Genomic DNA, 24,600 nt, shown 5'->3' on the forward strand with positions numbered 1-24,600 from the left:
AAAATTTTTCACATTCCATGTGAAATCTGGTGGTAAGGGACCAGTTGTAAGAGCAGGGTGACCATGAAATAAAATGGGATTGATCTTGTTCAACAGATTGTTGCTGTAGCATTAATCCTTCAGGTTTAAAAATGTCTGAGTGTTGATTATGTTTTCATGCTGTATTGTATACTTTTTGAATCGCGTAGATGTACTTGTCTTGTATGTATGTCTTTCTCGTACTTTTATAAATAGGTGTGATACGTGTGGAAAGTTATGTCTAGAAACGGATGAGCTGAATAGGCATAAACTGGCCAACCATTCATCTTCAACACCTTTCATGTGTGATATTTGCAGCAAAGGATTTTATTCAGCTCAAGGTCTATACAAACATAAGAAAATACACCATGGTCCTACAAGAGAACAGTTTGCCTGTGAGAAGTGTAATAAAATGTGAGTCTTCCTAGTTTTAAATTTTTTTATTAGTTTTATAGAATGAAGTTTAACATAGATGTTAAACATTTTTTTCTCATGTTTCTAAGGAAACATAAAGAAAGCTGATGACCAAGCAAGGATTGGACATAAATGCTCAAATACAGACACACACATATTCCATCTAAGTGCAAGGGTCATTAGGTTCAAAATAGAAAAGGCCTGCGAGAGCCATTTCCCATATTATCACATACCCCAATAAACAGCACCATGGATAGTGCATGAAACCCATATGTCATACTCATAGTTTGGATAAAAATTCTTTATTCAATAAAAGGGAACAATTTTCAGACAAACAATGGCCATGTTGGATCCATGTAAACAATGGGCTCCAACTCACCTGTCAGCCAAATCCCTCATTTTATGTTAGATTTTAGAGATAACATTTGTGTATATGCAGAACAGTGCCCAGAGCCTGAAAAGCCAATTCATTTCACCCATTTAGCTTAAATAAGGCCTAAAAGCAAGGAAAATGCCAATGTTTACAAGCCTACATCAAGGCACTGTTCACAACCCCCCATGCAAGTCTGACATCTGGTGAGCAGACTTGGTACTTCTTCCGCAGACCAGCTACAGCCACATGCGACCTCAGCCAGGGGCTGCCACAGCTGAGACGTCACAGAGAAAGTGGCTAATTCTTTTATTATCATGGGAGCTTGCCTCCCAAGCTTCACTTCTCTTTAGGACAGGTTTAATGTCACATGGAGTGGTGTGAGTTAAAATAAGTATCTGGACGGCTGTGTGGGCCAGGGACAAGGGATCTGTATAATGAAATGCTGCCAAATGTGTGCGTGGTGTTTAACAAAGGTGAATTTGGACACCAATGTGTTGTGAGTGTAACTCCAGGCCACAAAAAGGGACAGTATGCTGACCTATGGTGTTTTTGTGTGTTAGATGAATCTGGTGGTCCAGGGCACATGGCATAGCTGCTGGAACTGTGATATTTACACAGGCAGTATCCACCAAGATTCACACTCACACCAGGCATCCACCCAAGGGAACCACTAATTTGGCCAACACTAGCTGCCAGTCCATGGGATCCAAATGCAGAGAATCTCCATGTGCATGTGATACGAGATACCCCCCATTATTTCTTTGTTTCCTCTCCAGTGAGCCTAAGTAAGGGATATGTGGCATTTATGAAAGTGTGTAGCCTCAAAGTGCAAAAGTGTGATACCTTCGGCTGATATGTAAGTTTTGAGTGTAAAGGTAGATTGTTCATGTTTGGTTGTGACACCACACGTAGCATAGGGTCTGCGGGTTGCAGCGTTAAGTTGCTTTTTGGTACAGCCCCCCTTACCTTCATAAACTACAGAATTCTGATTTCAGGAACAGCTTCAAAATTATGGATATCTAAATGTGTAGAAAGAATTTTAACATGCAATATTTGTGCAATTGAATGAGGTTTTTCAAACAACATATTCCAATCTTTTCTTAAAAAATCGAAAAGTAAGATAATTTCGATAGTTATATTTACATTGAAAAACAAATTCATCTGATCATTCATGGGGTTTCATGTATTTAAATAGAGCTTAGTTCAAGAATATTTTTTATGATGGGTCATTCCATGTCAAATTAGGCTGGAGTTGACCCTCATAGTCACCGATTTTGATATGTGGTACACAGCTTTGCTTTTCTCCAAGACCGACACCTGTGAAAGGTTTTGCTGAAATATAAGTGTTGATCAGTCATTTTTCACAAACATGCAATTTTTATTTGTGTATATCTCACGGACGAGTGCACATGCAGAAGCGTTCTTGAGCTCATTGTAAAGAGGAAGGACAGTAGAATCTATTACAAGATGTTCAAAAGTTGAAACTTGCTCCAATTTGAACACTCCATTCAAATGTTCAAATTTGAAGTTTGAACAGCTCAACCCTTCCCCCCATTGACTTTTTCTCAATTTTTATATTTTTAGCTACCATCATTTCTCTTTCAACTGCGAATGTCTTATTTTAGTGTTTTTCCATATACGAAAGAAAAATGAGATTGAAATTTGTCCTGCACCAGCAATGAACTGAACCACAGTTTGCCTATGTTGCGCTAAAGCATGTATATTCTTACTGTATATCAGCAACAACTTAATTGTTGTTTTGTTTTTATGTTGTTATTACTAATTTCTTCAATGCTGTTTCCATATTTTTAACCATGCTCTTGTGCAACGAGATGTGCATGTGCTGGATGGTATGATCTTACTCCTTGAATAGATGTTGCATAACAAATTCTCCTTGAACGTTTGAACGTTATTATTATTATTATTTTTTTCACTATTCAAATTCACTTAATATTGTGGTTTGTCCAGTTGAATAATAATTGAAGTGTTTTGCTTTGGAAATGTAAGGTCTCTGTAGGCTTGAAAGGGCTGGGACATTCTTGAAAGTACCTCCCCTCCTATCTATCGCTGTGACCTTTTGGATGGAAAAGAAATGCCACTCAGGGTGTGTCCTGAAGTTATCTTCATGATGCAATAAATTCGGCATGTTGACTGAGCAAGAGCTCCATCAGAGAAATGTAATAGTAACAGCAGACAATCAGGCAAATCCATAGCTTCCTCATTATCTCAGTTGGTAGAGCAATGCCACTAGTCAAGCCTACATTTTTCACAAATTTCTACATGGTGTCTCTGCTGTTCATCTAGCATTATGGACACAGTTGGGGGAAATACATGAAAAGGAAAGCAGCAGATTCTTGTGTTGAAAGTTTTTTAACACTTAGAGCAGGTCTGTATATTTTGACAAAAATTATCAACCAGTTAAAAGTGTACTTGCCAGGCTATGAAGAATATAATTTGAATTATATACATAACTTTTTTGTCTGGGAGAAAAGAAGTGTCTGGTACGGTTTGATAGTTTGATTTCTATAGTAGCACACATTACAATTATGCAGATTTACCAGGCGATACTGTGGTGTGTTCATAAATGATTGTGTGCTCTTGCTTATTTGTATTTTTTTCTCAAGACTTTCAATTTATTATTGTGTTGTTTATTTAGTGCCAGTTTTGCTACTTTTGGTTAATTTCAACATTGAGGGTGAACAATGATAATTGTTGAATAACGAATATTGAAAATGAATAATGATAATGAAATTGATGAAGAGATACTGAAAGAAACATCCTTTCCCAGTCCGTAGCTGGAACCAAGAACCTTCATTATCAAGATCATGAGATTACCACTCAATGTGCTGGTTCATAAAAGTGGCAACTGTCAATTTTATATTTTTAATCAATTCTCTTTTGCTTTAAATAGTTATACATAGGTAAATCAAAAAGTAAGTTACATCCCCCTGTATAAAACAAACAAAACACATTAAAAGGAAAAAAAATATTGGACAGAAACATATGAACATTTAACTTTTTTCGACATAGTCACCAAGGTATTTCAAGCACTTCTCACATAGTGTGACCAGTTTTTAGATACCTTGTGTGTAAAAATTTCATCCAATTTCTTTCAACCACTTCAACACTGCTTCCTGCACTTCCTCATCCGACATGAAATGCTCACCCCCTAGGTCTTGTTTGAGAGGACCAAAAAAGTGGTAGTTACAGAGTTCAGTTCACTTGCAATCTCTTTCATTTTCACATGGTGATTGGCAAGAATGATTGCATTGACACACTCCGCATTGTCGATAGTGTTCAGAGTTGCAGGCAATCGGACATGCGGTTCATTGATCACATTCGTTCTTCCCTCTTCAAACATCTGGCACCATTTTGCGATCATGGTGCATGGCATTGCATTCTCACCATACACCTCGATAATTTGGCAATGTATATCACTCCGATTATACCATTCTGGCCACAAAAATCATATGCCGGAGTGCACCTTCATGTTGGATGTGTCAGTATATTTTAAACTCAGTATCGGCACAATAGGTAACTATGGTGCTATGTTGAAAAGGTAATTTAAAATTTACATATACTGATAACTTTATAATTATTATATTGATAAAAATGAAAAGAAAAAAAAACTAGAGACAACAAAAATTACAATAGCATCAAATTATGCAATTATTTGAAAGAACATTTATATGAAGAAAACACTTCTTTATTGTCTCCTTGCGAGGCAGAGCAAGTCCTACTCTAAATATTTGGGCATGCGTCAGTTCTACATCTGAGCACACTCAACAAGTCAACTGTGGAAACTTGCACAATTCTTGTGGCTTTATGAAAGATTGTCGGTGCGGTAAAGAGTTGTCATATTGAGTACTAGTCGCAAAAGTTGCACTTTGAGAAGGACCATTTACATCACTCTTATTTATGTACTTATTATGATGCAAACAAGAATCACCTTTTACATAACCTTGGTGATGACCAGATGGTGTTCCTCTACGGTCATTAGTAGAATCAAATAACTTTTCTTCTGAGCCAGATGACTCAGTTTCAGTATTAGTGGCTTTATCACATACCTTAGATACATGCCTGCGCACTACATCCTCATCAACACAACTATCAGAACTATTCACTACTGTAGGAACTTTTGCACGTTTTCTCTTTGTAAGAGTTCTTCTGCCAGCTGATTCTAACCTACACTGACTAATGGGTGACAACACTTCTTTTACCAATGTTAAAACTTCTAGCTTTACACCCATTATTTGTTCCTGCAGAACCTGGTCCTGAGAGAGATCATTATTCACTAATTTGCAATCACTTGTCACAAGTCCTTGCATGGTTTGAATAAGTTCATTAGGCATATTTCCTGCTGAACCATCCTCTTCATTATGAAGCACTTTGTACTGAAATTGATCAGAATTCATCTCTTGATTAGGTTGAATTTGTGGAGAAGAAGCACCATCACACACTGAAGGTTTAGGTAAACTTGAAAGAGAGGACAAAGTATTTGCTAAATGCTGTTTAGTTTCACACCATTCCTTTTGCATGTGTCTCATATCAACATGCAGTCGCTCTGCCAAATCTGCATGTGCTTCTTGTACAGCACCAACCTGCTTACCCAAATTTTCCATCTTTTTTTCCACAACATAGGATACTGCAGAAATATCAGTATCCACTTTCATGGATAATGCTTTTATATGAGATTCCACTTTCTCTGTTCTTATCAAACACTCCTTCTTATATTGAGCAAGATCAATTCTAATTTCTTTTAATTGAGCATCAGAAGATTGCTGAAGAGTTGTCAGCCCAGATTTAAGCACCATCTGGCTAGCATTCAGCTCTATCAATTGAGCATCAGTCTTTTCCTGATTAGCTTTGAGATCCTCCTGATTAGCTTTGAGCTCTGTTTGGCCATCCTTGATAGCATTGAGAGCAGCCATAACATCTGCCAAGCAGAAATCACCCTTTGGATCTGACATATTTAAAGGTAAAAACACCTAACCTCAGAAACCAGAACAAGAAGCAAAACAATACAAAGATTATTATAAGCTTGAACCTTTTCAACTAATCACCTGACGTCTCATAATCTTAAATATATAACAACTTTGTCAGTATATTTTAAACTCAGTATCGGCACAATAGGTAACTATGGTGCTATGTTGAAAAGGTAATTTAAAATTTACATATACTGATAACTTTATAATTATTATATTGATAAAAATGAAAAGAAAAAAAAACTAGAGACAACAAAAATTACAATAGCATCAAATTATGCAATTATTTGAAAGAACATTTATATGAAGAAAACACTTCTTTATTGTCTCCTTGCGAGGCAGAGCAAGTCCTACTCTAAATATTTGGGCATGCGTCAGTTCTACATCTGAGCACACTCAACAAGTCAGATTCCTCAATCAGGTCCACAAGATGGCTTCCTTCAATTTTCAAAACTTCACATTTGGCTTGTTCACATCCAAAATGCAGAAAATATCACACTCACTTAGTCTTATTTCTCATAACATTTCATTTTAGATAATGCAATATTCATTTACTAGCTAGTTAATGCTGATGCCAGCAGATAATAATTTCCAGCTCCCAATTATTAAACTAGGCACTTTACACCAGTTCCAAATCTTTTCTTTTTCGTTTTACAGATTATTCCATTATAAAAGCATTTCAAAGCTTCTGTTATCAACAAAATGTCTCTATATAGTTTAAACAAACTATTAAAGATTAACTTATCAAGTATAATCTCTCAAAAGATCCAGATTTTTAATGATATCAAACCTTCACCAATCGTCACATTTTTACTTATGTACCATCCATCTTGAGATCCTCACAAGTCACAGACAACTAGTATTAGAGCAACTAGTTCAAGCCAGATTTTTTAGTATGTGTTATCTTCAATTGTTTTTGTTTTATATTTTTGTCCATAAGTGCTTAACAGCTTGAATGTTTGTGTTGTAAATGTACATATTTGCTCTGTTACAGCTATTTTACTATGTATATCACAATATACTTATCTAATGATTACAATTACCATTTTTTGAATGTTGATATAAAATACCAAGTATGACATCATATTAGACATTGAACAATTTTAAAGAGTTGACCTTTGTATATAAACCTTGATGTCAATGCAAATGTACATAATTTCAATAAATTTAATTATAAATTTGAATGTAACTTATCTTGCTTGCCTGAAAGAACACATATGATTGAAGATATTTGTTTTTTCATATTGTCAGTCAAAAATAACTGTTATGAATATGAATTCAGAATATTGCACAATTTGATAATTTTGTCATGATATACGAATTGGCTTTTTTAAACATCATATTTAATGAAATTAGTTTAAATAGTAATTTCAGCCACTTCATTGCATTATATGAATAAAATTTTGAGCAATCATATGACTAAATTATTATAGATATAGCACAAATGTGGAACTTTGGACTTAGCCTAACCATTTTCAAATGTAGTTATGACAATGTATTATTTTTATTGTCATACTGGCGCTCAACAAGGGACGAACCCACAACAGATCTGAGCCCTACTGAGACATTTAACATATAATAATTAATACAATGCCTCTATATTTACAATCTGTTTACATGTTCAGCATTATAATCAATTGAGTGTGACTGAATATTTGTTTTCCAACAATACAACAAGAACTTGTTCAACATGAACCAATACAGTGCAACTACACATAATGAATTTTTTGTACATAATAATATTGAAAAACAAAAAACATCAAGTTCGACATACCAACAATTATTATCCAGTAAAGTAACCATTTTTACATAAACAATGTACCTACATAACATTATTATTTATTATCAAACAATGAAGCACCAGTCAGAACTTCATTCTCAACCTGGGAGCATAATTTCTATATTAAATTTTATTTAGCCAAAAAATATATTAATAATAATTTTCTACATGTAGAGTAAGTTACCTCTGATCTAAATTTCCCTAAATTTCCCATTAGGAATTGATCCATTCATCTAGCAACATCAGCTAACAAGACAAAAATGTAAGTCCCTGCATCGAAAAGCAAACATCCTCAGATTTACGGAGTGCTGAATATAAGATTTCTTACATTGCAAATGAATTCATGCAAGAAATGTATAAATTATGATGTGTGCACAGAAATTATAAATCATAAATAATTGTTGTTCCTGAACTCGCAGCGTCACGGCTCGAACTTACTATTCAGCCCTTTGTGAACACATTTTGGAGCCATAATGCATTCTAGCATTTTTAAAGGAAACTACTACTTGACTGAAGCTTGGATCAACACGTGAATCACTTTGCTCTTTGTCAAGTTCATTCCTATTTGAGCCTACGATTCAATTCTTGGAATCTTTGTGCTCTAGTAAATATTTTTCAAGCCAAAGCTAAATCTTAGCATTCAAAATTATTATGCACATGCCATCACATTATATTATACATTTTTTTGCACTCCAAAATACACATAACAAAGAATATTTGTTACATTAAATTTTTTCACCGTTCAACACAACTAAGGATCAAGAAATATGATTGAAGACCAATGTCGGATCATGAAGATCAACTTAAGGCAAACTCTACAGAGGAATACTTCATACCTGAACTAATGTTTCAGACTCAAAGAAAGAAGCATGAAAAGTGAGAAAATTTTGACATTATCAGCTGACAAAAGAAAAATTCTGCACAAAGTACTGTGACTCACAGTACCACCTTTAACCCACATCCTAAGAAGAAGAACTCAACCAACCAACCCTCATGGGTATGGTTGTGAAATGAAGCAGTATCTTTTGTCCTTCAAAACAACAAAATAAACAACGTGTTAGCATAAGCAATTTCATAATGCCAAAATTAATATATGAATAATTAAAAAAGTAAAGAACTGAGGTTTTATGTACCACCCTTGACACTCAGTCAATAAGAAACTCCCAACCAACCAACCCTTGTGGGTATGGTTGTGGAATGAAGAAGTATCTTTTGTCCTTCAAACCAACAAAATAAACAACATGTTCGCATAAGCAATTTCATAATGCTAAAATTAATATACAAAGAACGAAAAAGTAAAGAACTGAGGTCTTATATACCACCCTTGACACTCAGTCAATAAGAAACTCCCAACCAACCAACCCTTAACGCTTACTTAATCTTACATCTTCACTACAGAAATATCTGTTTCCTTTGAAGATCTGACAAGTATGTCATCTACCTTGCATCCTTACAACAATCTCTTTATTAGCTCCTCATGTGACTTGTTGCAGTTTTGCAAAATTTCTAGCCATTTATACCTTTTGGCATTAGAACACTTCCACACTTTGATGTGTTCAATGGCCACTTGACTCGCAGGATTACCAGTGTTGCATTCTAACAAGGTAACTGTTGAATTATCATGATTCTCAACACACAAATAAGGTCCTTCAAACAAGAAGCAGTATTTCTTAATGGGATTATTTTCTAAATCTTTATGTCTGTTTCTAACAAACAACAAATCACCAACTAATATGGAAACTTTATCTTGTTGTTTTTGGTTGATTTGGTTTGTTTTCTTACTTCTGGCCTCAAAACTTTTTAGATGTGCCATGTGAATTTTATTATCCCATGACATTACTTCATCTTCAGTGATATTATTGAATATGCTCATGTTAGGTTCCCTATTTAATCGCAGTTCTATAGGAGCATAACCTGTTTGAGATGAAATTGCATTATTTAAACAATGAAGGGCAACATTAACCTTTTCAGGCCATAGGGTATGACTATCCTGACAAAACTCTCATTAAGCGGTTAAGCTCTGCATGATATCTCTCAACCATATTGGAGGACGGATGATATGGAGGAGTGAACACTAACATGATGCCTAAGTGTTTCATTTTATCTGCAAACTGATGAGATCTGAATTGAGGTCCATTATCGGCAATCAATTTTTCAGGAATACCCAAATGGACAAAATAACAATTGATAAGCTTTTTGATGACTGTATTTGCATTACTGTTGACAATAGGATAAGCCAACAAGTACCGACTTGCAGCATCCAACACTGTCAACAAAAATCTCTCCCGCTTAGAACCCATGACGAATGGACCTTGCAAATCCACAAAAAGGACTTTTCCAGGTTTACTGGTCAGGTGTATTTTAACTAAATGTTTTGCAGGATGTTTATTGGGCTTTGACCTGACACAAGTATCGCAATCAGCAACATATTGTTTTATATCTTTAAACATGTTTTTCCATCGGAAATTTCTATATATTTGTGCCATTGTCCGAGATGCACCGAAATGACCACTCTCATCATGAAACTTGATGAGCATATTACCAATTAAGGAGGCAGGTAAGCATATCCTTAACTTTTCTGGTCTGTGAAAATCCCTGACACATAATATGTTCTCCCTGAGACAATACTGTTTCCGCCAATTCCTACAGCGAGAATTATCAGTATCAACATCTCCAGAGAGATAGGAAATGATCTCATTCAATTCGATATCATTTCTCTGTGCATTCGCAAGTTCCTTACAGTCACACAAAGGTTGCAGCATTAATTCCAACTCGGAGTAGTTGACATGATAATGCATGTCCAACTGCCAAGGAAAAGATCGACTTAGCAAATCAGCGATTACATTTTCCTTGCCTTTGCAATATTGAACATCAAAAGAATACATCTGTAACTGGATGAACTAGCGAGTGAGACGAGCATTCCACGTGTGGGCAGTTTCCAACCACGTGAGGGCTTTATGATCTGTAATAATGACAAAATGCCTCCCTTTTAGTATAGAAGCAAATTTGTCTATAGTATATAGGATCGCCAACACCTCCATTTCAGTAGATGTATAAGATTTCTCATAATCTTTTAACAACCTGCTGACAAATCCAAGAGGCTTGAACCCTCCTTCTATGATCTGGAAACAATAACCCGCTACTCCAATAACCGAAGCATCAGTTTGAACAAAGAAATTATGTTCAAAATCGGGAAATGCAAGCATTACTTGTTCAGCAATTTTTTCCTTCAAAAGCTGAAATGCTTCAGATGCCTCTTTATTCCAACACCATTTTTGTTTAGCTTTGATAAGCTCATACATGGGTTGGGCAAACATTGCATAATTTTTTATGTATTTACTAATCCAATTTAAGGAACCTAATATCTTTTGCAATTGTTTAATTGAGCTAGGTTCCGGTAACTCTATTATAGACTTGACAAAAACTGGATCTTTATGATACCCTTCTGGGGTAATGATGTGACCCAAAAACTTTATCTCCCTGCAGCAAAATTTACATTTCTCTATTTTAAGGGTCATGCCTGCTTTCAGTAGACAATTAAATACACTTTCAACATGAATCAGGTGAGAATCAAAGTCTTTGGATCTTATAATGATATCATCCACATACACCACTACAAAATCCTTACAATCAGCCAAAACTCTATTCATTGCATCTACAAAGACAGCGGTGCCATTCACTGATCCAAATACAACACGTTTAAATTGATATAACATGCCTTCGAATGAAAATGCTGTGTATTTTCTACTTTGTTCATCCAAAGCAATTTGCCAAAAGGCATTACCTAAATCTATAGATGAGAAATAATTACAACCTTGAAACTGTACTAATAACTCATCTATTTTTACGGGATGAATTTGCATCAACTTTACATGCTTATTTATCCCTTTTAGATCAACACACATTCTTATCCCTCCACCTGGCTTAGGTACAACCAATAGAGGGGATAAGTATTCAGAGTTGGACAATTCAATCACGTCCCATTCCAACATGGTGTTGATCTGTTCTCTAACTTCATCCCGGTATGCAAATGGAAGAGGATAGTTTCGACCTACCACGGGTTTGTCTGTATCCAGTTCCATTGTGTGCACATAATTTTTACATAAACCTGGTTTAATGGAAAACAATTTTTTATATTTATACAATATATTTAAAAAATTCTGTTTTTCAACTACCGACAACATCTCAGTTTGATCCAGCTGACCAGAAATTTTTAATATTGTTTCATCATCCACCTTATTACCCTCAGGACTTGACACAAAAGAACATTCATAATAATGATCCACATCTACAGTATTTTCCAATGGAACGAAACGGGCAAGTACATCATATTTATCATTATCACATACAAGTGCCTTCTTAGAGAAATCTAAGGTACCTTGCAATGCATATAGAACATCTAAGCCCAAGATCATATCCACCTGCAGATTCTGAACCACTAAAAATTGTACCAACAAACTTTGCAAACCGATAACAATCATAAGCCTAGTTAAACCTAAAACTTTGTTCTTTTTAGAGCCTGTAAAATCCACTAGTCTAATGTTTTTAGTACTCAATAATCTTGGCCTACTGGCTGTAGAAGAGATATTTTTCCACACCTGATAGGAAAGCAAACTAATTTCTGCTCCACTATCACATAGAGCCAAATGTTTATGATCTAGAATATTAACCCAAATTTTTGCAGTATTCGAACCATTAGGAACATTATTGATTGGTCGGTAATTTTCTTTCATGTAATTTTGATCTTCAGATTCTAATCCTTTTTCCCAATCACCAACATTAACAACTGCTATGGCAGGGTTTATAGCATACCCTCTGTCACCTGCCTCAAGGCAAAGGGAATTGACTAGTTTTTTTGATTTTCAGGAACGTGAGATCTTCCCTGATTTAAGTGTCCAATCTTGTTGCGCTCTTTGTCACCTATCTCAGTTGCATGAACTGACACTTCAGTCTTAAAAGTATTATGCACACTTTTGACAGGCAACTGCATATTTCGGATGACACTCATACTATATAAAAATTGCAACAACTTGCACATGCCCGCACGATTCCAATGAATCATATCCAGACGATTTTGTATACGAGGACCAATGTACTGTTCATACAGAGTTTCATTTATCTTGTCATCATCATCAAAGAAAAGAGGAGCAATATTTAGCACTTTGACCTTATCCTCATCTTGAAGAGATAACAGGTGAGAATTGTACCTTTGCCATCTGACCCATTCTGGATCCCCTCTAGAATGCATAACTTTCGGAATTGGTGGTAAGGTAAGTACAATTATATTCCTTGTCTTATTTTTCATGACCTGTATCAGTCTGTTGAAGCTTTGTTTGATATCATCCTCATTTCTCCGTTTCAGTAGATCATTCGTGCCAATCATTAACATTACCTGGTCTGATAACTTATTGTAAGATTCCATTCTTTGTCTTAGCTGATCTATTGTTTGACCTGAAACACATAATCCAATGTGCCGTGTACCATCCTTTTCCACCTTCACAGGTTCACCTAAGATATTTTGTGAAAGTCTAAGCATCATGCTATCTCCTACTAATTGATTATTGTCAAGTATAGGAGTTAGAATGTCTGTTTCCATTGTGTTTCTATTATAGGCAAATCTATTCTTATTTGGAGGCTTTAATACATTATTAGCACCCATGTTACCTCCCCCAACATGAGTCCTCATCAGTTTTCCGCTTGGGAAACAACACCATTAGCTACTGTGGGAATCTTATCTGTTCCACGATTGTAGCTCTTAACCCCAAGGTTTGTTTTGTCATAGTTCCTATGAAAATTAGTTCTTGTGTAATTTGATTTGCGAGAGTATGTATTCTCTTTATCTGCACTAGAAGCTTGTTCCACAGCAACTTGAGCTACTTTAGCTTTAAAGTTTCGATTTTTTACTCCATATTCTGAATTGCTCATCCTAAGTGGGATGTCTCTAAGCGATTCAAAATTCTCTATGGCTTGCAATGCTCTTTGCAATGTCTCAACATTATTTACCACAAAGTGCTCTCCGATCTTAAATGGCAAAAGCGTAGCCACTTGTGCAATCAAGTGTGCTTCCTCCGCATGAGGCTGGATGGAATTGAGCAATTTATAATTCTTGTTTACAAATTTCTGTAAGTTACCATGTGCAGCTCTAGAAAATTGAGTATTCAGTATCCGAGTCAATGTGACACTCTTCCACCTAGAATTCTCATAGTGAGACAGAAAGGCCTTTTTAAAATCATGGTAAGTATTGAAGGAAGATTTATTCTGAGTGTACCAACTTTTTGCACAGTCTTTGAGTAACTTAGGTATATATTGCATGTAATCCTTTTCCTTGATATTGTAAATATCCATCATTTCCTCAACTTTCTCCAAAAATTCCGATGGCATACTGTCCATCGAGATTCCATCAAACTGTGGAAACTTGCACAATTCTTGTGGCTTTATGAAAGATTGTCGGTGCGGTAAAGAGTTGTCATATTGAGTACTAGTCGCAAAAGTTGCACTTTGAGAAGGACCATTTACATCACTCTTATTTATGTACTTATTATGATGCAAACAAGAATCACCTTTTACATAACCTTGGTGATGACCAGATGGTGTTCCTCTACGGTCATTAGTAGAATCAAATAACTTTTCTTCTGAGCCAGATGACTCAGTTTCAGTATTAGTGGCTTTATCACATACCTTAGATACATGCCTGCGCACTACATCCTCATCAACACAACTATCAGAACTATTCACTACTGTAGGAACTTTTGCACGTTTTCTCTTTGTAAGAGTTCTTCTGCCAGCTGATTCTAACCTACACTGACTAATGGGTGACAACACTTCTTTTACCAATGTTAAAACTTCTAGCTTTACACCCATTATTTGTTCCTGCAGAACCTGGTCCTGAGAGAGATCATTATTCACTAATTTGCAATCACTTGTCACAAGTCCTTGCATGGTTTGAATAAGTTCATTAGGCATATTTCCTGCTGAACCATCCTCTTCATTATGAAGCACTTTGTACTGAAATTGATCAGAATTCATCTCTTGATTAGGTTGAATTTGTGGAGAAGAAGCACCATCACACACTGAAGGTTTAGGTAAACTTGAAAGAGAGGACAAAGTATTTGCTAAATGCTGTTTAGTTTCACACCATTCCTTTTGCATGTGTCTCATATCAACATGCAGTCGCTCTGCCAAATCTGCATGTGCTTCTTGTACAGCACCAACCTGCTTACCCAAATTTTCCATCTTTTTTTCCACAACATAGGATACTGCAGAAATATCAGTATCCACTTTCATGGATAATGCTTTTATATGAGATTCCACTTTCTCTGTTCTTATCAAACACTCCTTCTTATATTGAGCAAGATCAATTCTAATTTCTTTTAATTGAGCATCAGAAGATTGCTGAAGAGTTGTCAGCCCAGATTTAAGCACCATCTGGCTAGCATTCAGCTCTATCAATTGAGCATCAGTCTTTTCCTGATTAGCTTTGAGATCCTCCTGATTAGCTTTGAGCTCTGTTTGGCCATCCTTGATAGCATTGAGAGCAGCCATAACATCTGCCAAGCAGAAATCACCCTTTGGATCTGACATATTTAAAGGTAAAAACACCTAACCTCAGAAACCAGAACAAGAAGCAAAACAATACAAAGATTATTATAAGCTTGAACCTTTTCAACTAATCACCTGACGTCTCATAATCTTAAATATATAACAACTTTGTCAGTATATTTTAAACTCAGTATCGGCACAATAGGTAACTATGGTGCTATGTTGAAAAGGTAATTTAAAATTTACATATACTGATAACTTTATAATTATTATATTGATAAAAATGAAAAGAAAAAAAAACTAGAGACAACAAAAATTACAATAGCATCAAATTATGCAATTATTTGAAAGAACATTTATATGAAGAAAACACTTCTTTATTGTCTCCTTGCGAGGCAGAGCAAGTCCTACTCTAAATATTTGGGCATGCGTCAGTTCTACATCTGAGCACACTCAACAAGTCAGATTCCTCAATCAGGTCCACAAGATGGCTTCCTTCAATTTTCAAAACTTCACATTTGGCTTGTTCACATCCAAAATGCAGAAAATATCACACTCACTTAGTCTTATTTCTCATAACATTTCATTTTAGATAATGCAATATTCATTTACTAGCTAGTTAATGCTGATGCCAGCAGATAATAATTTCCAGCTCCCAATTATTAAACTAGGCACTTTACACCAGTTCCAAATCTTTTCTTTTTCGTTTTACAGATTATTCCATTATAAAAGCATTTCAAAGCTTCTGTTATCAACAAAATGTCTCTATATAGTTTAAACAAACTATTAAAGATTAACTTATCAAGTATAATCTCTCAAAAGATCCAGATTTTTAATGATATCAAACCTTCACCAATCGTCACATTTTTACTTATGTACCATCCATCTTGAGATCCTCACAAGTCACAGACAACTAGTATTAGAGCAACTAGTTCAAGCCAGATTTTTTAGTATGTGTTATCTTCAATTGTTTTTGTTTTATATTTTTGTCCATAAGTGCTTAACAGCTTGAATGTTTGTGTTGTAAATGTACATATTTGCTCTGTTACAGCTATTTTACTATGTATATCACAATATACTTATCTAATGATTACAATTACCATTTTTTGAATGTTGATATAAAATACCAAGTATGACATCATATTAGACATTGAACAATTTTAAAGAGTTGACCTTTGTATATAAACCTTGATGTCAATGCAAATGTACATAATTTCAATAAATTTAATTATAAATTTGAATGTAACTTATCTTGCTTGCCTGAAAGAACACATATGATTGAAGATATTTGTTTTTTCATATTGTCAGTCAAAAATAACTGTTATGAATATGAATTCAGAATATTGCACAATTTGATAATTTTGTCATGATATACGAATTGGCTTTTTTAAACATCATATTTAATGAAATTAGTTTAAATAGTAATTTCAGCCACTTCATTGCATTATATGAATAAAATTTTGAGCAATCATATGACTAAATTATTATAGATATAGCACAAATGTGGAACTTTGGACTTAGCCTAACCATTTTCAAATGTAGTTATGACAATGTATTATTTTTATTGTCATACCACCTCAACACGATGCACCGTAATCACACAGTGGCTACTCGCATACTAAACCAGCTGTAGCATGGCTGCTTTGGGTGTGGGGAGAAAACATTCAGGACAGTATTGCAAGCAGTGTGATAATTGTATCTATTTTAGTACAGGAACATGGTTCTGGTGTAACTTACTTTTTAATTTCCCCACATATTTTCACATAAGGGATAATAATTAAAATAAGTATGATTTAATTTATGTACTTGTTTTTTTCTGTACAATATTGTTGCAAACAAAATGGTAATTTCACTTGTTTCATAAGTTTATGGTATAACAAACTGTCCAACATTTTACACATTATTTCAACATTTTTGACCAAAAATGTTTTTGTGTCACGTAGTGGTCTCTAAGGAAGATGCAGAAAATTCTCAGAGTATATTTGAACTGCCATGCCAAAACTCTCTAAATACATGTTTCTATCCTGCAAGAACTTCTGACATCAACTTCAAAACAGTTATTACTTTTGTTGAAGGGAAGGGATGGCGGTCCAGAAATTCACAGAGGAGAGTCACATTTACAAAATTCCCAATTATTAGTATTCTATAAAAGTGTTGAAAACTTCCAAGGTTTCTAGACTTTGAATAAGTATTGCCAGGTGCATGAGATATTATGTCATCCCTAGAAAGTGTAAGAAAAAAATGTGTTGTTACTATCTGAATATATTCTATTTCAGTTTGTATTCCCAATGTGGTTACAATCAACATATGTTGAAGCACAAGAATGTAGTCAGGAAACTCTTTGTGTGTGAGACATGTGGAAAAACTTTTAGGCACAAAGGGACTTTACAGACACACCATATTTCACACACAAAAGAATTTCAATTTATTTGTGACACTTGCGGTAAAAGGTAAGAATATTTTTTTACTGTAAATTCAAAATATTAACAAATTTGTAATTGCAGAAATTGTAATACTTACAAATTATATTTAACGCCTCAAATATACATGTGTAAGAATACATGGAGAACCGATACACAATATGAAATATTTCTTAAAAATGTTCTGCTGTAATAATAATGAAATATAATTTCAATGTATTATTTTTACATATCTAGATATTTTGGCTGTCCCACACCATGGCCATACTATCTAAGGTGTCAGAATTTGGGTTCAGGCTACGGAATGCATGTTGGTTTGACTTGTCTCGGGGAAAGCGTAACAGCTTTCCTCCTGAGATTCCGGCCATGTATGGGACTGATGGCCAACCACCATCATGAGGAAATTGGGAAGCTACAGATGTGTACCTGGTCATGGGAAACCTACAATGACTGGAGGTTCATTGTGCTGACCACACATCACCCCGTAAATAAAGGGTGTCTCAGAAATATTTTCATTTTCGAATTCGCCCTCTGGGGTAATTCGAACATTACAGAGAAATGAGATAGATTGCAAACGCTTGGCAACATTGTTAATATTTAGTTGGCATGGGGCGCTTTACGGGCAGCAATGTGCTTTTTGTGTTTCATAAAAATAGTGATTCTTATGTTGTTGTGTTTCGTTTGTACCGGCATCATTATAACCTGGCAGGAATGAGAGACAACCCAAGCACAAATTTAATTAAATATTTGGTGAGAAAGTTTGAAAACACTGGAAGCACTATGACGAGTAAACTGCCGGGACGTTCAAGGTCATCAAGAAATTACAGATGAAATCAATGCTATTCCTCGTGCAATGCTTCGACGAGTGATCGAAAACTTTAGGTCAAGAATAATTGAATGTGAAAACATGAATGGTCACCATTTGTCCAATACTCTTTTCCACAAATAAAAATTTAATGTTTAAGCTTTCTTTTGGTAATAAATTTATCTTTATACAAAAAATTTAAGTATTTATTTTAATAGTTTTAAAAACGAAAATATTTCTGAGACACTGCTTAGTTGCGTGGTCGCCCATCTCTGCTGAGGCATGTGGGAATGAGTCCTGCAGATGGCAGTGTAGGTCTTGTCCCTCAAGGGTTGTTGTGGGTTATTATTATTAGATATGTTTGGAATTTTTTCAGGTTTAATTCAACACACCTTTGTTTTGTTTATCAGGGATAAGATAGAAAGTGTAAACATTGTTGGATGACTTAAAAGGATTCTATGCTCATGTGGGTAGAATACAGCGGTTTCCTGCAGCTCCCATGGAATGGCATGTTAGGTGTCCTTTTAATAGTTTTTATGATGATGACATTGAAATATCATCTTTTTTTTGACAATGAAATAATATTAAAATATCTGTACTCCTTGCTGTAGTGCTGGCTCCCGTGGCGGAGTGGTTAGCACATCATACTACGATGCCAGGGGTCCCGGGTTTGAATCCCAGCCAGGGCTCATCCCAATCTTCGCAAATTAACCAAAAGTGGCACAAAAAGCAAAGTAAAATAAAGCAAATCAATCAATCCTTGCTGTAGTGAGTGAGAAAGAACATTCGAGTTCTGAGGGGCAAGGTAGTGTAGTGAGCCACCATTTAATCAAATTGTTAGTACTCTTACCTTTGGCGCAAGCAATCCTGGGTTCAATTTGCAGAAAGCGCTCAGCAGCCCAGCAGCGTAAAGACAATATGAGCTACTTGAAAAGGAGTAGTAGCAAGCTCCAGTCTTGTAAGCCAGATAACCATGCAAATAGGACTTGATACACTGACCACCTGTCACCCGATGAAAAGCTGCTTGGCAGGTCCTTATAGTATGTTGCAATTGTTTTATTTCTTATGTTTTGTGATCTTTTTATTCAAAAAAATGTGTGTGTATGATGGTGGTACTCATGAGAAATCTTTCTCTTAATTTCATTCAAGGTGTGCAACAAAAACACAAATCAAAATGCATTGGCATGGATGCCATAGTGACGAACGCCCATTTCTTTGTGCACTGTGTTCAAAATCATACAGATCACGGTTGCAGTTAAGTAAACACATGAAAACACATTCTTCCAATCCGTCATATAAGTGTCCATATTGCAGTAAAGGATTTAATCTTAGTCACGGACTGAAGGTAAATGTGATTTCATTATTGATACACCTAATTTTTTGACAGTGATCGTTTCATTAAAAACAATAATTGTCTGCAACAGTTCATCACATTTCTTAGTGTGCACGTGGAGGAGGTGAGGGTTATGTTCTTCCTTTTAATTGCTTTTCTGTTATGCCTGGCTAATTTTGACAATGACATTGATAAGAGTCACTCTGCAGGGAGTAACGTTCAAGTTCGCAAGGTGCATTTTATTTTAAAGTCGTGACTAGTCTTGATCGTTATTCTACTACCTCAAAGGTCGTGGTCGGTTTAAGCACCTTGGAATAAGTTACAAAATCAATTGGGTGGAGGTTATTTGTCACGTTGTTCGCGACACCTCAAAGTTACGTATGAACTTCACTATTCCTAACTTCAATTTAGGGGGGTAGACTCAAGAATATTGCCGTTTACAAACTAATCCTGAAAATAAAGAACAGAACTGCCACAAGTTTCCAAAATGCGTTATATGCTATAATAAAGCTTATGTTATTCTAGATTTGTTTACCTTCACCAAAAATTACAGTTGTTTCAATCTACAATGCCTCTTTTACTCTTCATTTTGTATCATCGAACCACGTAGTGATTAAGGAAAAATTCAGCGTAAATGAAGTCAAACACAGATGTCAAATTTTTAACAATTTAATGGCGTAATTTATTCAACATTAATGATTACCAACAAAGTGAATATAATTTTTTCCTAATTACCGTAACCAGATTCGTCAAGTAAACCATTAACAATGTTCTTCTTAACATTTGGGATAATATTGGCGAATATAAATCGAACAACAAATTACGTCCTTTTTTACAACCTTGGTGACAATGAAGTTCGACCAGAAAGCAATACGTGACTAAATGCACAGAGGCATAGGCGGTGGAATGGGTGACCCGCAGAAGTGACACATGTGTGTAAGAGGAGGCGTGTGAGCAGGCAAGAATCGTGATCTCAGCATGTTGCACCCAAGGTCACGTAAAGAACGAAAACGGGGAACTATACGCGTGACATTGAACTTCGACCAGGCACCAGACCCATACGGGAAATTCCAGATAGTGGCGCATTCGACGGAAGCATGACGTCACGGACACGATAAGGGAGTCCGCCGTATATAAGCGCGTGCTGTGCACCGAGGAACCGCAGTGCATCATCACCATGGCCAGGGGCAAACCTATTGACAACACCGTGAGGAGAAGAGTGGTGGAGTTGCAATGGGATGGACTCAGTGAGCGGGAAATAGGGCGCCAACTGAACTTACCCAAGTCAACCATCCACTGCATCATCAAACACGACCAAAATACGGGTACTACAGAGCCAGGTAAGGCCCCCGGTCGAAAACACCTGCTGAGCGTGCGTGACCTACGGATATTTAGGCGCTATATCCAGACCAACAATGATGTTTCTGTGGCCGAATTACGACTGTGGACTCGAGAACGCTTTCACATTGAAGTGTCAACCAGAACCATTCGCCGTTACCTACAGCGATGCGGTTACCGAGTGTACAAGGCGAAACGTAAACCCTTCCTTTCCGTGTTGAACAAAGGCAATCGACTACGGTGGGCACGAATGTACCGGGGATGGACATTTCGGCAGTGGAACAGGGTTTTGTGGACGGACGAATCCATTTTCAATGTTGTGTACGGGAAAATATGGAAAACAGTCATTTGTCGGAAGGAGGAACAGAATGAAGCAAAATGTTATGCACGTCGGGTACAGAAACCTGCGTCAGTGATGGTATGGGGATGCATGACGGCATCTGGGGTTGGCCCACTACACGTCTGTGAAGGCATTGTGAATGCACACGCCTATACATGCATACTGGAGCGGCATCTTCCCACAGTGCAAAGGCACCTGTTCCACAGGCGGCGTCTCATCTTTCAACACGACAATGCCAGGCCTCATACAGCGCGGCTGACAAGAGAATGGTTGACTCGCCATCACGTGCGAACTCTGCCATGGCCACCATCGAGTCCCGACCTCTCGCCCATTGAGAATGTGTGGCGTGTTCTTAAGCGACGTGTGCAACAGAGGGGACCCACGACAGTGGCTGCTCTTATCGCCTGCCTGCAGGAGGAATGGCACCGCATCGATGTGGAATACCTTGAACGACTCGTCCGCAGCATGCCCCGACGCATTGCCACAGTTATTCGCCGACGGGGCGGCGTCACACCATGGTAAACAGGATCCCCTCTAACAGTGGTCGAACTTCAATGTCACGTGTAGATGGACGAAAATGTTTTATTTTGTGTGGACACCATACATTGCTGCGTTGCAGCGGAAATTTATGTTTTCCTTTGTTCCATGTAGCCTGCTGAATAAAATATGTTCAGCATACGCATGTGTTCTCCTTCTTTCACAACGCACTCCTATATTTGTGACTGGTCGAACTTCATTGTCACTAAGGTTGTACGTTGACTAGGTACAATTTGTTTAAACAATTTTATCACTATGCTTACGTTTGTAGTTTAAATAATCTTAAGCATCTATTCAATAAAAGGGTTCAAAAATTTGGAAATAAGCAAAATTGAAGAATCTGCAATTTTTGTTAACTCATTTTCCAAATACTCTTCAACCATTTTTTGTGCTATGGATTAAATCAAAAATGATTTTACTCTTTCAAAAAGCCTGTCGTCGTTATTATTATACATTTATAAACTGCCAAAAAGCCATACTAAGAAATTGGCGAGAAATGTTACATCAACCCTTGCTTACTTTTCTTTTTGTCGAAAGTGCCCTAGATGCTCATTCTAAACTAAGTAATTGAATTGCATCGCACAATTTGCCAGCAAATTGACGGAATCCAGAAAGGAGGGTAAAGGGGGGAATTGCGTTGTTGAAAGACTTCGTCACGATTAGTTCAAGTACATGTTTGTGATGTGTTTCACAAAACCCAACAAGTCTTTCCACACAAAAAATGAACACGTTATAGAACTGCAAATATCAAACAGTTTTGCACACGCGTATTCAGATCACCATTTTAACTTTCGTCTATATGTTCAAACTGGACAAGGTACATCACAAGCACGTGACATGCCATTAATTTTACGACGTGCTGCATTCAAATTGCAGCTTCGTGATATTTTACAAATTTCAATACTATCATTTATCTAGCAAACACGTATACGTATATACAGTGATCAGAACGCTACATTTTAAAAGTAGCTACTCTTCCAAAATGTAGCTTCGCTACAGCTACAGCTACATTTACCAAAAAGTAGCTCGCTACGCTACTCCTGTTCACTACTCGCTACTTCGCTATTTTTGCGCTACTTCTGCATAAAAAAAATAAAAACAACCATATGGGTATTAAAAAATCTCCTACTACTGGTAAATAGATTCTGTTATTTATTATCATGATTCCAGTCATTCAGTAATTTTCATAGCAGTGTTACTTCAGTTACTTATTTTTACTGTAGTTTTTGAGAATACCATACCTATGCAAGTGGCATATCAATTCAAATTTGATATATGAATATTGCAATTAGGGTGTTAACCAAATTAATGATTACAACTATAAACAAAACAAATTTGGTAGGATTACGTATTTATGTTCACATCAACATATTTTTCTTGAGAATAAATATTTCATTTTTTATAGACTGATATGAAGACAGCATTTTGAATGAAAAGTACCTGAAGCCCTTTGACTACCAAAGGGCCCCAGGTTCGATTCCCAGTGGAGGCACATAGTGATTCGGATCCAGTCTCGATCAGCTTATCTATGCATAAAATTGACTCAAAACAAAAACTAGGAAAGACGCCAAGTTGGGAGGATGAGATCCTCCTGCTCCTCCATTCCCCACACTGCTCATCATTCATCATTCATCATTCTTCCTCGTTCTCACAATTAGCCGAAAGTGGTAGAAAGCGACTATAGATAATAGAATATTTAAATAAACCATTCATCCTCATTGTCATGATTGAGAGAAGTGGAAGAATAGATTAGGAGGTAAACAGAAGAGGACAAATGGGTGGTGGACTATATCAAAGTATTCGAAGATTAATATGGAACAGGGATATACCTATGAAACACATACTATGTGCCAATAATTACTTAAGGAGCAGAGACTTGGACAATGACAGAGAGACAAAAGAAAGATGCAGGCAGTAGAGATGAAATTTTGAAGGAGTATATTGGGGAAGACTAGAAGGGATAGAATAAGGAATGAGGAGATCCGACAGACAGTGGGTGTAGTGAAGCTTCAGGACAGAATAGATAAGGCACAGATGAGATGGTTTGGACACATGAAGAGGATGGATGCAGAAAGACTACCAGTAAGAGCTTACAATGCACAAGGAGTGGGAATAAGGCCAAGGGGGAGACCAAGATGTCGGTCGAAAGAGCAGATAGCGGTGAGTGTTAAGAGAAGAGGACAAGATTGGAACACCGTGGAAAGAAAGTAGTGGTGGAAGACCAGGAAAAAATGGAGAGGCTTGACTTGTATGCTGACCCACCCAGAGGCAGGAAACGGCAAGGGATGATGATGATGTCATGATTAGCAAAAGTTACAGAAAAGTGACTCAAAAGTAGGAGAAATACATAAATTTGAAAACTATGTATACGTATTAACTAAAGAAAATTGTCGTTTCTGTAGGAAAGTCAATAACTCGTACATACTTTTTGCAATATGATAAAAATATTGAGGAAACTGTCGTGTAAACCTGACTGTTCTAAACGTATTGTAATTTTAAAATTTGTGAACAAATACTATCGCGAAAATAATTGTAATTCCAGAAACTCTATCATTCCTGTAACAATAATTTCCTGCTGGTGAGATCCTATATACTGACGATGATCAATGCTACCGTACTGAGCCATTCCCTTGTCAGTGCAGTGGAAAATCCATCACTCGTTTTTGCTGCAAGTTGTGTCTTACACAGCAATTAATGACATTTTGGTGTCTCTTACAC

At 36.3% G+C, this 24,600-nt stretch overlaps 1 protein-coding gene across 4 annotated transcripts in view; it reads left to right on the plus strand.

The window, feature by feature from the left end:
• Window positions 1-24,600, plus strand: part of LOC145983119 (uncharacterized) — a 67,893-nt gene that overhangs the window by 38,858 nt on the left and 4,435 nt on the right. Inside the window, exons 6-8 of one of the 4 annotated variants that reach the window (XM_083116398.1) lie at window positions 235-432; window positions 17,386-17,559; window positions 19,484-19,679. In XM_083116398.1, coding sequence (XP_082972524.1) covers window positions 235-432; window positions 17,386-17,559; window positions 19,484-19,679 — 568 coding nt within the window. The remainder of the gene's footprint in view (window positions 1-234; window positions 433-17,385; window positions 17,560-19,483; window positions 19,680-24,600) is intronic. The other 3 variants (XM_083116400.1, XM_083116399.1, XM_083116401.1) reach the window with 3 other exon arrangements.

Source organism: Lepisma saccharinum, unplaced genomic scaffold (assembly GCF_977018435.1).
Source record: "Lepisma saccharinum unplaced genomic scaffold, izLepSacc3.1 HAP1_SCAFFOLD_662, whole genome shotgun sequence".
Taxonomy (NCBI): Eukaryota; Metazoa; Arthropoda; class Insecta; order Zygentoma; family Lepismatidae; genus Lepisma; species Lepisma saccharinum.